General features: G+C 34.0%; 2 protein-coding genes across 3 annotated transcripts; one reads left to right on the top strand and one right to left on the bottom strand.

Annotated features, from left to right (window-relative positions):
* Nucleotides 1–2216: 2216 nt before the first annotated feature.
* LOC104245405 (phosphoenolpyruvate carboxylase kinase 2-like) lies at nucleotides 2217–5031 on the top strand. The gene is made up of 3 exons (XM_009801011.2): nucleotides 2217–2704; nucleotides 3578–3932; nucleotides 4644–5031. Exons 1-3 carry the CDS (start codon nucleotides 2276–2278, stop codon nucleotides 4700–4702), a joined length of 843 nt encoding a protein of 280 aa, XP_009799313.1. The 5' UTR covers nucleotides 2217–2275; the 3' UTR covers nucleotides 4703–5031.
* Nucleotides 5032–8127: 3096 nt separating this feature from the next.
* On the bottom strand, nucleotides 8128–15078 carry LOC104245415 (serine/threonine-protein phosphatase PP1-like). Of its 2 annotated transcripts, XM_009801026.2 has the most exons (4): nucleotides 14770–15074; nucleotides 10616–11175; nucleotides 9938–10156; nucleotides 8128–8499 (listed from the first exon to the last, which is right to left on the bottom strand). In XM_009801026.2, exons 1-4 carry the CDS (start codon nucleotides 14942–14944, stop codon nucleotides 8476–8478), a joined length of 978 nt encoding a protein of 325 aa, XP_009799328.1. In that variant the 5' UTR covers nucleotides 14945–15074; the 3' UTR covers nucleotides 8128–8475. The 2 variants fall into 2 exon arrangements, with proteins under 2 accessions (XP_009799328.1, XP_009799321.2); XM_009801019.2 differs by lacking the exon at nucleotides 8128–8499 and having other exon boundaries at nucleotides 9901–10156; nucleotides 14770–15078.
* Nucleotides 15079–16018: the final 940 nt, after the last annotated feature.

Below are 16018 nucleotides of genomic sequence, written 5' to 3'. Positions count from 1 at the left end.
CTGAAGTCTCGAATCTTATGGCCTTTCTTTCCACAATGATAGCAATTCATATTGTTTCCCTTTTTATTAAGAGACTTCTTTAAAACTTTTAGATTTTTATTTTCGTTTCTCGACTTATTCTGACTAATAGTATTAACTGTAGAACTCGAGGCATGAACAATTTCATCATGAGCGCGAGTCTCACTTTCAGTTTGAAGATGAGTTAGAAATTGTTCTATAGTTAATTTGTTAGTAGAATGCAGAATTTTCTTTCTGTAGCTATTCCAGGAAGAAGGCAATTTTGAGAGAATTGCACCTATTTGAAGTGCATCAGGAATTTTCACTTTAAAATCACTTAGTTTTGAAATTAAGATTTCGTAACTCATGTGTCTAATCCATTATAGGCTTTGTATGTACCATCTTAAATTCGAAATACTGCAAAGATAAGAATTTATTGATACCTCGTTTCTCATTTTCATATGCAGTCTGCAACGCCGACCAGATTTCCCTTGGAGATTTTAGATTGGATATAATCGATCAGTCAAAGTATTCAGAATATGACCCCAGCAAAGCAGTTCATCTTCTTCTAGTTTTTCCTCTCTGCTTTGATCACATTAGTATCCTCCGGGGTAGGTTCTGGTAGTACAACCAACAATGGATCAAGGATATAAAAGATTTTCAGTGCAATGAGTAAGAAGATTCTTGTCCTTCCAACGAGTGAAGTTTGATCCATCAAAGCAATCCAATTTGATTAAGTCTTTCAGATTCTCAACGGTAGCCAATAATTTCTCCATAGCAGAAATAACTCTTGAAAATTTGTTAGAAAATATAGGTAAGTAACAAAGAATTAAAGGCTTTGAGGCGTGAAAGAACACTATCTTTCAAGAGTTATTGCCTGTATATACTTTAGGGATTACAAGCAATTCTTTATCAGGATACAACAAAGCCTGAAACATACGTGGAGATTGAATACGCTACTTCTGGATGTCTTCCATATTTATAGATAAGAAAAGGAGACTTTTTCTGAAGAGTTGCCCCTTTTCACGAATAGCCACAACTTTTCTGTTAATTCAAATTTTAAATTTTAAATTCACATTTTAAATAACAAAAAGCTGTTCCAAAATAAAATACGTAAATAAGATCAAAGCCAACTAAAGGGCTTGTGGCCATCGATGTGGAACTCTCACATATTTACAAAACCATCGATGTGGAACTCCCACGTATTTACAAACTACTCTAACAAAAGGTCTACATTTTCGCATACCTTACGTTCCTTCTAACCCATAAAACATACTCCTATTAACGAGATATACAAAATTAAATTTGAAAATTCTTATGTTAAAGTAGCAAAACTTTTCCTACAACAAAAATATATTTTGGCAAAAACAAGAAAAGGAACAAAAATGGTAATCTTTATAAAAATTAACATAAAATGTTCTCTGAGAATTATCTTTTACAAAAACTACTGTGATTATATTTATTTTCAGAAATTATTTGCAAATCTAGTTTTTTTTTTAATTGAACATAAATGTAATTCAAACAGAACTTAACATAATTTTTCTTTTTACCACTAAGCATAAGTTGGTGTAGTGAAATTTTCTTTTTCTCGCATCAATCAAAAAAGTTCATTTCTAAATACAGTACTTGTAGGAATCGTATATTGTATTATCTCCCAAGAATTTTTGCCATTTTGTAACATCTAAAAGTTTTATCCTTCCTTTTTTTTCCACCTACCAATTAATAAGGAAGATTATCGAGTTGCAATAAGAATTAATGATCAAATAATTAATAATTGACTAATTTTACGGACTAGTTGTTATTCTACCCGAATTTTCCTCTTTTATTTGAATTTGAAAGTAATACCCTAATTTGTTGCTAAATAAGATTAACATATTTTTTTGTTTAGCAACCAAACTTTATCCGTCACTAATTCTTTTTTTAGTAGTGTTTAGGTTATGAAATTTGACTAAAACCTGAATTTGAGTAAGAGAGAATACTAGCGTATATAGTGTTAAACTTGTTAATGTAATAATTTTGTGGTATAAAAATATATTACTATACAGATAAAATAAAATTATTAATATTAAAATTGTGCTCAAAATTAAAAATGTGAGACAGACATGAATCTCAAGTACACCCTACCCTACCTGCGAATATTCTCCTAATTCTATTCTACTTCGGTTTTCTTTTCTTCTTCTCTTCTCTTATAAATACATTACAACTCTTCTAACCAAATTCCAAAACAAAACCTAAAAAAATTCCTCATATCAACTTCCATTACCATCAACAACAAAACATGTTTGAAATCTTAAAAACTGACTTCGAAATTAGTGAAGAAATTGGCTGTGGTAAATTCGGTACAATCTACCGTTGTATCTCCAAATTAACTGGCCAATCTTTTGCCTGTAAAACCATTCAAAAAACACTTCTTCTTGATTCCACAGACCGTGAATGTCTAAACAAAGAGCCCAAAATTCTGCAACTTCTTAGTGGAAATTCTAATATTCTTCAAATATATAAGGTTTATGAAGATGATAATTATCTTCATATAGTAACAGAACTTTGCTCTAGCGATGATCTTTACGATAGGTTGTCTAATGGATTATTTTCTGAGAAAGATGCTGCTGTTATTTTAAGGCAATTGGTTTCAGCGATTAATTATTGTCACAAAATGGGAGTGGCACATCGTGATATAAAACCAGATAACATCTTGTTTGATTCCCAGGTACAACATGTTTCCTTGTTTTTTTTATTCTTACGTTACAATCACTTTTCTTTTTAATTCCTAATTTCTTTTATTTTTAATCTTCGTGTTTTTTCCTACTAGTATACGTAGGAAGGGGCCTAGAGTAACAATAGTAAATTTGTCTTGGTTTGACCTTTAGGTCAAGGGTTCGAGTCGTTGAAGCAACTATCTATCTACATCACACCCTAGTGCGGCCCTTCCCCAAATACTGTGATGTGCACCTGACTGCCGGTTTACTAGTACACGCCGACCTCTACAAATTAGCTGGGACTAAGATTTAGTTATGTTAGTAGGTTTAGAGGCGGAGCAAGAAATTGAAGTTTATGAGTTCTAAATTTGCAACAGAATCCATAGCTCGTTTTACTTAGTGGGTTTGCAATTAAATATTTATATATATTTAATGAATTTTCTAATATAAATACAATGTTTAAGCAAAAGTGATTGAGTTCCGCCGAACTCGCACAAAATAAGCTAGCTCCGCTTCTGGGTTTATTTTGGCGTTACTGTTTATTAGGAATCTTTTATTCTTGTCAGAAATATATATACAAAGATTTTTAGAGAATTTTTAGCGCTAGAAAAATTAATAAGTATATTTTATAATATTGGACTTGACAAGCTTAAATAGTAACGATAAGTCGCTAGTCGAAGGTATAGACTAATCATAATTCATCACCATCTCGCTCACTTATAAGGGTAAGCAAAATGGACGATAAAGATTCATATAACGGTCTCTAACTTGCAAATGTTGTATTGTTACTGCTTCCTTCTTATTTTTAATTTATCTCATTCTCAATTTCCGAAGATGAATTCTCTAATTGTTTGGACTAATTTAACCTTTTGTCACTTAAACAGGATAATTTGAAGCTAGCTGATTTTGGATATGCGGAATGGTTTTTGGGGAACGAGAAAAAGACAATGAGGGGGTTGGTGGGGACACCGTACTATGTTGCCCCAGAAGTTTTATTAGGCAGAGAATATAATGAGAAAGTGGATATATGGAGTGCAGGTGCTATGTTGTACATTATGCTTTCTGGGGTTGCACCTTTCTGTGGTGACACTACAAAAGAAATTTTTGAAGCAGTTCTAAGGGGAAATTTGAGATTTCCAACTCGGATTTTCGGGTCAGTTTCAACTGAAGTCAAGGATTTGCTGAGAAAGATGATATGTAAAGATGTTTCTAGAAGATTTTCTGCAGAGCAAGTTCTGAGTAAGTTGTTTTTTCTCACTCAAAACTAACCCCTTTGATTTTGATGCATTCTTTCTAAGTTGCTCGGATTCGAATACGGGTGTCCGATACGGATGCAAATCTAGTGAACAAATACCTCATGATCTAAATATTAGAATTCGGGCGTTGGATCCAAGTATGGATATGAGTGTGGTAATTCTGCTAAAAATAATTGAAATATCTAAAATTAGATTTATAAAAATATGCCTAAATTATAATTCCACCATAATTTTTGTTTTGATTTATCCGAATTTTTTCGTTGATTTTGGGTACTTAAATCTGGTACGGATTCCACACTCACACCTATGTCATGTCGACAGCGGTGCTTCACCAAAACTGAAGAGTCCGAGCAACGTAGAATTCTTTTTGTTTTCCATTCTATGCAACCTTTAAAGTCTTTGCGAAAAATGTGTGATTTATTTTTCTGGTGTAATGACTGTGACGTGATAGAACCAAATTATTAACTGAAGACATATTAAGATCATTTCACATAGTTCAGGGATATATGACCCTTTTTCCCTTTAAAAGATAACGATCCAGACAAATAAGATGAACGGCCTGATAGGATGGTGTAAAGTGTTTTAGACTATATTGTATATAAGTTGAATCCTTTAGCCTTTTGTTTAGCATTCCCTTTACCTTGATTCTTTTCATTGTTTACATCTGATCTTGAACTTTGCTTGTTAAATGCAGGGCATCCATGGATCATTAATGGCGGAGAAACCAGATCAACGGCTGATAGTAGGAATTGAACTAACAACCTCATAAAGATTTTGGGCCCCCTTGATCATTGAGCTATACTTTTGGACTGTGGCAAGATGATTCAAAATATAATCTATAGAGGCACAAAACAGATTTTGTCTTTTATGTACGATGGAATTTTCCAGCGAAGACCGCCCCCCTAAATCCGCCCATGGCTGTGTTGTACATACACTTGGAACCTTTGCCATTTGAGGTCTAAAATTTACCTTTTTTCAGTTCTTAATTTTGCCTTGAGAAAAATCAAGAATCTGAGACTGTAAATATATGCGAATAATGACTTCTTCCTATATATGCAAATGAAATAAAAAGTTAAGCTATCAAGAAGGAATCCCTTGTGTTTATTTAGAGTTTTGTTTATAAAAAAAAGCATATGTATAAAGTTTGTTGCTTATCTTATATGAATCTTTATGTTAACTGCATATTTGGTGTCTGGAATCAGTACTGAAGAAATGTGTTTTAAGCATCTTTTTTATTTTATGCTTCATAGATATGGATCTTGAAACAATTTTGGCCTTATAATATGCAATTTGATGGAAGTTTGTATTAAAGCATCTGGTTTAATTAGTATCCTTTTTCTCTTCCTTTGGTAACATGAAATATCCTAAAACTTTGAAATGTGTTTGAGTACTTTGGCATATTTATCAATGGCATTCCGTGGAATTTTTAACGGGGTATATTATTAGCATATGCTTTAGAATTTGGCTTTTTTGATTAAGCAACAATTAAAAGACAAAGGATCGTTGAGCTCAACCCGTGCCATATAGTTGGTCAGTAGCGTTCTCAAGTGCCAAGAATAGATATTGAAATAAAAAAGATGGGTCCAAAGTCATATATAGATCTGTTGAGTTGCTTATCAAACTAAGTCATGTGACACTGTAATGAAATTATCTAAGCTGGATCACCCTTTACCCTTATGATGCGGAAAATTTTATATCCAATTGCGTTGAATAATTGATTTGTTTTTACTTTGTTGACCACGATATAAAGGAATGATTTATCAAGGAAAGATTTGGAACAGAAACAAAAAAGTTATCTGAAAAGGTTACTACATATATATGGAGAAAGAAAGGGAAGTCTGGGCGTACTGAACCCATATATTACGGGATTGAATCGTGGAATCAGTTACATTACGGTATTAGTGTTTGTTCCTTAGATAGGCTGCTACATAACATTCTCTTGAGATGCAGTCCTTTTCCAAACCCTGTGTGAACACGGGATACTTCTTGCACCCAGAGGCGGATTCAAGATATTTACACGACGGAGGCACAATTATATTTTTTATCAGTACCCCTTAAAGGTTTTTAGTATTCAAGGTAACGAGTTCTTTATATAATTATTTTTTAAAGTATAAACACATACAAATACAAACTTCATGCCGAATTTTACGGGGTCCGATGACTCCTCCTTAGTACAAATAGATATGCCTTTGCGTGCACCCGGCTGCCCTTTACTACGTGGGCATTTGGACATAAGAATTGTAAAAGTTTGGGGGGGAAAAGTGAAAAAATGGTACTATTTGAATATTAGAGTTGTGTTCGGACATGAATATAATTTTGGGTTGTTTTTGAATTTTTATGAGTGATCTGAGTAAAAAATTTGAAAAATAGGTTTTTGGAGTTTCTCAAATTTTTGAAAGTTCCAAAATTCATCTTCAAATGAAAATTAAAAATTTTATGACCAAACACTGATTTCGGAAAAAAATAAAAATTTCGGAAAAGAAGTAAAAAAAATTCATGGCCAAACGGGCTAATATATGGCATAAATGAGGATAAATACTGTTGAATAAAGTAAACAACAAACTGAAAATCTGAGGAGAAAAGCTACAAAGTACAAGAAGTTTGCTGAAATTTTCCTTACCTTCATTGATATAATAAACTGAAGCAAACATTGCCTTTATATAGGCTTACAAATAAACAGACCAAGTCCTATCCAAGAATAGAGGATACTACTAACAAACTCAAATTTGACCAAGTCCTACTTTGAATCATTCGTCAATAAATACTTACTCACTGTCAATGTTTACACCATATTAAAGAATTTAAACTTAGCAATTAAAGTGAGAAAAAGGAAGCATAAGTGTTATTTAGATTTTTGTTTAAAGGATCAAATGTATAAAGCTTGCTGCTTTTTTTTTAATTTTTGATATTCTTTAAGTTTCCTGTATAAATATTTCTATCCGGAAGCAGTGCTGCTTTACAGATATGAATCTTTAAATAATTAATGAGATTTGACTTTACATGCAACTCAGTGGAAATACATATAGAGCACCTGGTTTGATACCCTTTTTCTCTTCTTTAGTGATGTGAAAAATGTCAGAAATTTAATGTGTTTCTTGAGCTCTGAATATTTAATAAATTAAGCTTGCATTCCTTGGAATTTTTAAGGGGGTATATTATAAGCATATGCTTTATTTGGAATTTAACTTTCTTGAAGAAGAATGGGAAAGGCAAAAGGACCAAGAGTACGATTGACTGTACTGATCCATGATTTGAAGTTTATATGTTCGAGAAGTTAAGTTCTTTTGAGTTAGTTTTAAATTTATAATTTGTAAGTATTTGATAGATTTCATAAAACAAATACTCTAAGTTTATATCAAAGCTCTAGTTCGGTTGAATCTGTAGTTGATACTGTACATCCGCCCCTGGCCACAAAGCCGTTTTTGGCTATGTAGCGCCGGAAATCTCCCAAAATTAGATCAGCGAATTACCATATCAAATTGAGCCAATGTAATAATTTTATGAAACCAACCACCCTAATCCCATCTAGCCTTGTGGACACGGCACATATGTTTTGATTAGAGTAGGGGTCGCGAGAGAACGAAGCCTGCTATAGTCATGAGTTTGTTTATAGTCACAATTGTTATTACGGACAACAAGATTTAGTTTTATAGAAGTAGAAGCACCACTAGCCACTAGGTTCGGTCATCGATTGAATGTCAATAAAATTTTATTTTTATTCAAACTTACATAAGAAGGTGATAGTCTCAATGTAATGGAGTGTAGAGCGGGCTACGCTTTCATAAGTTATCTTTTACCCTATTGCGTTGAATAATTGGTATGTTCCAACTTCCACCTTATTGAAAACGACATAAAGCACGAATATTAGATTATGGAAAGATTTGTAACTTTTAACTTTTGGATGATGAAAGAGCACTCCTTAAATCACCAAATACTTTCACTTTCTTATATACCAACCAAACATATTTGACAGGCTGAAAATAACCAAAGTTTTTTCCAAAAGATACTCGACATCTCACTCTGATGCAAGACAATATTTCTGGAACAACTATATCCTATAGTTGTGTGTGGGCGCGCACCCACATTTATGCCCCATACGTATGTCAGCACGCGCGCACACACATACATACTGCATACACACGCACACACATAAATATACATGCACTGACATAGTGAGAGACCTGAAACGTTATAGATTAGTTGCATAAAACAAAGAGATGTATAGCTTACAATTGAAAAAGGGAAAAAAAAAAAAGAAGGTATTTTGAGCTCTCTGTTGATCCCCAGCAACATATAAAGGCAAAAAACAGTGACAAGTATGGTTTTCCATCATTTTCTCATACTTTTTACATGTCCACCATGGTTAAAATGATCATCAAGTTTGGGTACTTAACCTATTCATTTTAAAGCCTTCTGTGGCAACTTCTGTAGTTGGCTCTCCTACTTTGGCATTAAGAAAGGACTGCAGTAAAAAGTAACTTTAAGCTTTGAACAGTTCTTGCTTAATCCCCGTGTGAAGCTGGCTCTCACACTTTGGCATTAAAAAAGGACTGCAACAAACAGTAATTTCAAGCGTTAACAGTTCTTGCTTAATTCCCGCATGAAGCCGGTTCACATACTTTTGACGTAAAGAAAGGACTGCAGTAAACACACAGTTTCAAGCTGTACTCTCAAACAAGTTAACTAACAGAGACATATTTATATATTTCACCAGGCAGGTCAACAGTAAACAAGTAGACTGAAACACATTTAAAATAAATAGTATTAGTAGATAAACTAACCGATGTTTTAAAGGTAATATCCGGTGAAACGGAGGTGCAGGACATCTCTCTCTCTCTCTTTAACAACGGCAGAATCTAGACCAAGTTGCATGCACCTTAACTATTCTGTGGGGTACCTGCTGTCTCCTATTAGCATACGTACCGAATAACTCAGTCCACCACCTAGCTTTTTTATTGTCTCTATTGGGATTCGAAACCTGGTTTCACATGATTTTCCCCCTATTCATTGACCGCTACTATGCCACACCCTTGCGTGCAAAAGAGGGTGCAGGAATTCTGGATATCATGGTGCCCTCGGATAGACCACTAACTAGGATTTTATTGAGATCTAGATGTAAAAATATAAACTTAAATATATAGTGATCAACTTTAGCTTCAGCTCCCCTCATTTCCTTTTTTTTTTTTTTGGCCCACCTTTGGCCAGGAAGAAAAGTGGAGAGGTCCTAGAAAACTAAAGATGCCCCCTACATGAGAACATTTATTAGCTGAAAAATAGTGTAGCCATTTCGCAACCATAGAGAGAGAGATGATCATTTGAATGTCTCAAGTGCCAAATGATACAAAACTGGATACCATCAAATCAAACATCTATGCCTAGTTAAGTGCCATGAAGCAGCACTAATGAAAAGTTTTAGCTCCTAGCTAGAAAGTCTAGAATGCGTCCAACAAAATGATAGCAATTTCTCTCCAACTATCACACAACTGTAAAAGTTCCAATCTTCCAGATTTTCCCACTAGAAAGACAGCTTTAAAATGTTGATAGAGCTGGATGTTTATTATTATTATTTTTTTAATAACTGAGAAATCTTCGAGAGCCAGTGGCGTAGAGTTGGACGTTTATATTAAGGAGAGTTCTCTTTATTATGAAAGAAATTATTTCATGGGAGTTTTATGTTTTTCGAAGGAGACATACTAAGAATTTAGCATCACGATATATTTTCAATTGCAGAAACTTGAAGGACAAAGTTTCTGCTAAGGTGTAATAACAAAAAATACCTACGGGCAGACTAGGAAATCAATATCTGAAACTGTGGAGATAATGTCACATGAAGCATGTAAGAACTCAACTACTATTATCCATTTGAAATTTTTTTTTAAATAAATAAAGCGTCTCTTAAACATGTAACTCATGCTTATAGGAAAAAACAACTACTTCCTAAAGAGCCCTACCATTTCATGTCTAGTGAACAGCAATTATTTTCTTTACCTTCATTCCAGTGGGAGATCCCGGTTTAGCAGTAGTTGTACTTCCGAAGTTGAATTTGGACTTCTTTTCGGCAGGTTTTAGTATTTGAAAGGAACACATTAATGTCTCATCTACACTCATCATGGCACCAGCATTGTCAAACTCTCCACAATAATTAGGTGCAGAAAATATCGTTACAAGTTGCCGATTAGCAAAAAACTCATAGCCATCCTCCACCACCTGTAAAAACTTTCAAGGAATTAGGAGATTTAATTGAAGAATGAAAACAAGGAAATCTTCCATTCAACTTTTAACTTATGGAATTGCACTTAATTGGCCAGATAGAGAACAGAAGCAGAACTGCTGAATAAACTTTTGAACCTCGTGATTGCCCCTTTCCAACCATAGACTATATACTCTCTCCGTCCCAATTTATGTGACACTCTTTCCTTTAAGAATGAAGTAACAATTTACTTTAAAAAGTCCATTTTACCCTTAATAAGATGATTTATCGTCAGACAAATATCTATGGCTCATTTAGACTACAAGCATCAAAAGTTTTCTTTCTTTCTTAAACTTTGCGCCCAGTCAAATACCATCACATAAATTGGGACGGAGAGAGTATCAATTAATAGATCACTGATTATAAGCATAAATACAGCTAAATAGTGAAGAAAAGTTTACAGCAGTGGGTTAGACCTGGTGAGCACGGCAAATAAGATCCAAATCCTGCTTCTCAAGAAATTCCGTCACCTTATCTGCACCAAAAGTGTATGAAACTCCACGGTCATTCATTCCCCATCCCTGAACATCTTTACTAGGATCAGACCAAAGCAAATCACAGAGCAATCCAGCATCTGGCACATCAGTTGGGCGCTGGAGATTTCTAATTTGGTCTAAATTGTTCAAATCAGGAGAGAGGCCTCCGTGCATACATAGAATTTTTTCATCTATTAAGGCGGCCACCGGCAGACAGTTGAAGCAATCTGTGAAGATTTTCCATAATCTAACATTAAATCTTCTCTTACATTCATCATAAAATCCATATATACGGTTTATGGAAGCACATTCATGATTTCCCCTAAGCAAGAAAAAGTTTTCGGGATATTTTATCTTGTATGCAAGTAAAAGACATATAGTCTCTAGGCTCTGCTTGCCGCGATCAACATAATCCCCTAAAAATAAATAGTTGGATTCAGGAGGCAAACCACCATACTCGAAAAGACGCAGAAGATCAGAATATTGACCATGAATGTCACCTGAAAGTCAGAACAGGATAAACTGTCAATAAAGTATTTTTGTGCATATCCGAAGACATGCTTTCCCTGGTCAGAAGACTGACTTAGGCACTTGGCGAAACAAAATTAACACTTCTGATAGTAAGAAAAAATAAAATAATAAGCCTTACTTCCTTTACTATGACACAAAAAGAAACAATTTGGAGCCAAATATTGCATTACATTGACTGCATGAAAAATATGAACCAAATAGATTCTGGATCTCAAATTCTAAACATCCCTTTTATCATGAGGTAGCTTTGAGATGTCGTTGAAAAAACTAATGAACTAATTGCTTTCTTCTACATGCATAATGCCGAGTGCATACAAGTCAGAACAACTAATTCGTTCGATTAGTTACATCAATGCATGATATTATAACCGGTATATATTTACTGATGTTTTCAAATTAAGGCTTATTCCACATAAAAAAAATGGCACATATATACTCTACATATCATCAAATCATCAATAGCCATCACGGGGTTGGTTGTAGCTTGGTCAACTTTTTGTATCTCTACTATCCACCAAATAGTTGGTAGTTCCCTAAGAGTCTTGTTTTGAACATGTCACATCAGTAGAACTAGCCCATTTGGAAATGCTTAATCCCAGTTTGCCTCATCATGCTTGCCACAAATCCACAGAAAGGGAATTGGAGTTGACTCCAGAATCACATCTTCTGTTCTTTGGCCAGAAAAAAATATTAAGGTTCCAAACATAGTTCAGGAAAAAGCATCAATAAACTGCATGAACAGATCATAAAGATCTCATTTATGGCTTTTTACAAGCTATGAGCAGCGCAATAAGGGACCCCATAAATACTAGCTCCTAGGTGCTTGATCGGCATAGAAGGCAACAAAACACCAACACATGTCTCACACTTCAAGCACAGATTCAACTTGCCTTCGTATAAATCCGAAAAGATACATTAAAGACTAGCAAAAATTGAACATCCTTGTGTTGTATTAGTTCGTGAATCTCATAATTGTATCTGGATTTGGGTAACATAGCTTAAAATTGAGAGGATAACTAAGTTGTGTCATGAGCTATTCTCCAGGCTTAACTAACTCAATACTTCCTCCATCCCAATTTATGTGGCACTCTTTCCTTTTAAATTTGTCCCCAAAAACAATGTCACTTTTCCATATGTCGATACAATTTAACCTTAAAATTTCCATTTTACCAGAATTTGTGGCCACACAAATGTCTACGTCTTATTTTAGACCACAAATTTCAAAAGTTTTGCTTTCTTTCTTAAAATCCGTGCTAAGCCAAAGAGTGCCACATAAATCGGGATGGGGGAGTATCTTTTTCCTAAGTCAAACTCACTCATATGGCTTCAAGATTGGACTTAGACTTTGAATGACCTTAGCTCAATAACCTCAAGAGAGAGAGTCATATATATTATACATGAATTTTTAAGGTACACGCATATCCACTATGCATTATGATTTTGTAGGTTGAGATTAGCTAATAGAACTAAACCAAACTTGCACTTCACATTTAACCTTTGCTTAGTCCTTGGTACTTCAAAGGAAGTTCATGTAAGTAATCATTAAACAAGCTCATCAAAGGAGGGAAAACCAAAGACTTAAGAGGCAAGCTAAAGAAGTGAGAAGAAAACTAGATTTCAGCAACTTGATGTTTGGAAATAACAAAAACAACCTGCAGGTTTAATGTGAGGGAAGATGAAATCCTTTTTGCTGTACATAGGACACTCCCACTTGGTGCATTTTAATGAAATATCTTACTTTATTTGTCGGGAAAAAAAATTAACCAAACAACATATAAAGAGAAAAGCATAGATGTAGTGAGACAGTAAAACACAACCAACGCCCAAGGTAGTCCGGATGAACATGAAGACATGAATAAAATGAATCAAATGTAAACACGTTTTTTTCATTCGTGCATCACACAGTGTTATCAAAAGCGCGCTTAAGCTTTGAAGCTAGTCGCAAAACATGTTGAGTGCTTCGCGTCGCTTAGGAGACGCTTCAGTGTCGTCATCAAGGCTCTAAGGCATATTGTTTCTTCGCCAGTGACCGTAATTCTGAATAGGCTACACTAAGCAATTGATATTTCACTTTATCGTAAGTATTTTTCCAATTTCTTCGTCCATATATTTTTTATCATGCTTATAATTATTAGTCTTGAACTAAAAATACATATTGGTATTTTTTTTCTCTATGTGCTCTTCTCTTCATTAAAGCCCACACTTTATTTGCGCTTAAAGTCCCAACGGATCTTAGAACTTTTTTGCGCTTTTCACCTTTGATAGCATTGGCATCACACAGTCATAGAAGCAACAAATGCCAAGCATATAATTCAAAATGATACAAGCAATTAACAACCAAGCACTTCATAACCAAATTAATCAGGGTCACTGATATGAATCCTCTTATTCAAGATCATTGCAATGCAATACCAAACAGTTTCTCTTAAAGAGAAAGTAGGGGCTCTCTACAAGTAGAGGTCTCCAAATCTCGCAATTGTCTCAACGCATCCAAACAACGACCTCTGTCAAACACCAGTCTTAGTGAAAGTGTAACAACACAAGAAAATAGATTAATTCAACAAAAATCTATCTAGTGGCAGGGGAAGTACATTAGCCCAACAAAAGCCAAGCGAATCGTTCAAACAAGACAAAGCATCAGAATCTAATATACAACTTTCTCCAGCTATTGAAAAAGACTTCTGAATAAATTAGAAACCAAGAAATTCTAGAAGCATGTTTTACACCCCCTCTTAAACACATCACAAAGGAAGCTAATTCTGAACAAGCCATTAATAACTTATAAGTTTTCATCTCAATACACAGTAAGAGCTAAAGTAATCAACAAACATGTACTATAAGCCCATGAAAACATAACTATAGACTCAGAGGCAGGCAGAACCATCATTTCAACTTTATGAGTTCTGGATTTTTGAATGACGATTAAGTGCTAATAGCTGGATTCTAAATTTAATATCTTATACTATATTTAATGAATTTCTTAACATAAATACACTGTTTGAGCAAAAACTACTAGGTTTGGCTGAACCCGTATCCGGGCTTCTAGCTCCGTCCTTGCAAGATCACAAGCAACAACAATATAACCAGTATAATCTCACACATGGGGTCTGGAGAAGCTAGTGCGTACACAGACCTTACTCCTACCTTGTGAAGATAGAGAGATTGTTACCACAAGCATAGTTATATAATATGAATACTCATTTGCCTTGACCTACTCACATTAGACCGCTGTAACATAGGTTTGACTACACCGTGCTGTTGGGAATTAGCAGGTACCTAGTAGAACAGCTAAAGTGGGCGCAAGCTGGCCCGGATATCACCGTCTTCAAAAAAGGGTTTGAGTACATGTAAATTTTTCCAAGTACACTAAATATTTAGGGAAAACTATCAGTATCAGATACACACCATGTAACAAAGAACAGAAAAAGTATCCAATCATATACAAAAACCCCATCATCTAAAAAAGTCAACTTTGCAAGAAAATGAAACCCAAACAGCTGGAAAACAGGGAACTAATTAGCAATTAATCAAGAATTAAGGGGAAAAAAGATTGAAACTTTTACCACAAATCTTGATGGGTGCTTCAAGTTCCAATAAATTAGGCTGTTTCAAGAAAATCTCTTTGGAAATCAAACACAGCTGTTTGATTTCAGCCTCTGTTAACACTACTTGTTTCCCTGGCTTACCCTTTACTTCAAGAAGCCGACTTATAATATCATCTAACACATTTTGGTCCATTTTTTTCAATTTTCACTAACGATTTTTTACCTACTGCAAATGGGGTTTGAGTTTTGAGGGTGTAGATGTGAGGGACTTGGTATAAGAAGATTATTTGATTGATTGATTGATTCGCTATTTCTTTTTTTTCTTTTTTTCTATATATGCGTGGTTGCGATTTGGAGAGGAGTCAAGTGTCGTTTCGTTGTGTATAGTGTGTCGTTTTGAAGAATCTGAAACATTCTGTTCTTTTTGGTCAGACCATGATGAAAATTTAAACATGTCAAAAAGTGAAAATTCTTTTCCAATGAAGGAGCCATTGTAGTAGGCGTTTGAACATAAGAATTGTGAAATTTTGGAAAAGAAAATATAAAAAAATTAAATAAAATAATATTTAAAAATAAGAGTTGGGTTTGAACATGAATATAATTTGGAGCTGTTTTTAAATTCTTGTGAGTTATTTGAAGTGAAAAGTATGAAAAATAGTTTTTTGAATTTTTTAAATTTTTCAAAAATTACGAAATTCAACTTCAAATGAAATTTTAAATTTTCATGGCCGGACATTGATTCCCAAATTGATAATTTTTCGGAGAAAAGTAAGAAAAAAATGGCCAAACGGGCCCTTATTTTAAGTTTAACTACTAGTAATATTTATTGATGGGGTAGAGAACTTTTATACTATCAAGAGTATTTTTAAGTTTACTAATCTCATCTTTCACTTAGGTTTATCTGTGTATATCGTGTAAATTACTTAATAGTGTATATGAAATTTACAATATCAAAATATATAATGTAAACTCTTTTAATATATACAGAAACTGTTGCACTATAAAAAGAGGGTGGGATCATTGGGACGAGATCTCTTCCTTTTTAACCAAATAGAAAGCTCTTCTTTCTCATGTAGTTTACCCATTTTATAAAAATATTGTCAACTTAACCAATGAATTTGTTTTTTCATTAAGTTTTGTGCTTTAATCATTCAACGAGTCAAAGAGATTTAATTAATCCTTCTTAAGCTTTTATTTCTTCTGTTATACGACATTTCGGGTTCTAATTAAGAAATCGGATAATTTTTTGATAGAAAACGCCCTTTTT

Source organism: Nicotiana sylvestris, chromosome 5 (assembly GCF_000393655.2).
Source record: "Nicotiana sylvestris chromosome 5, ASM39365v2, whole genome shotgun sequence".
Lineage (NCBI taxonomy): Eukaryota > Viridiplantae > Streptophyta > Magnoliopsida > Solanales > Solanaceae > Nicotiana > Nicotiana sylvestris.
Note: the sequence above shows the minus strand (reverse complement) of the source record. Positions and strands in the feature narration are given on the sequence as shown.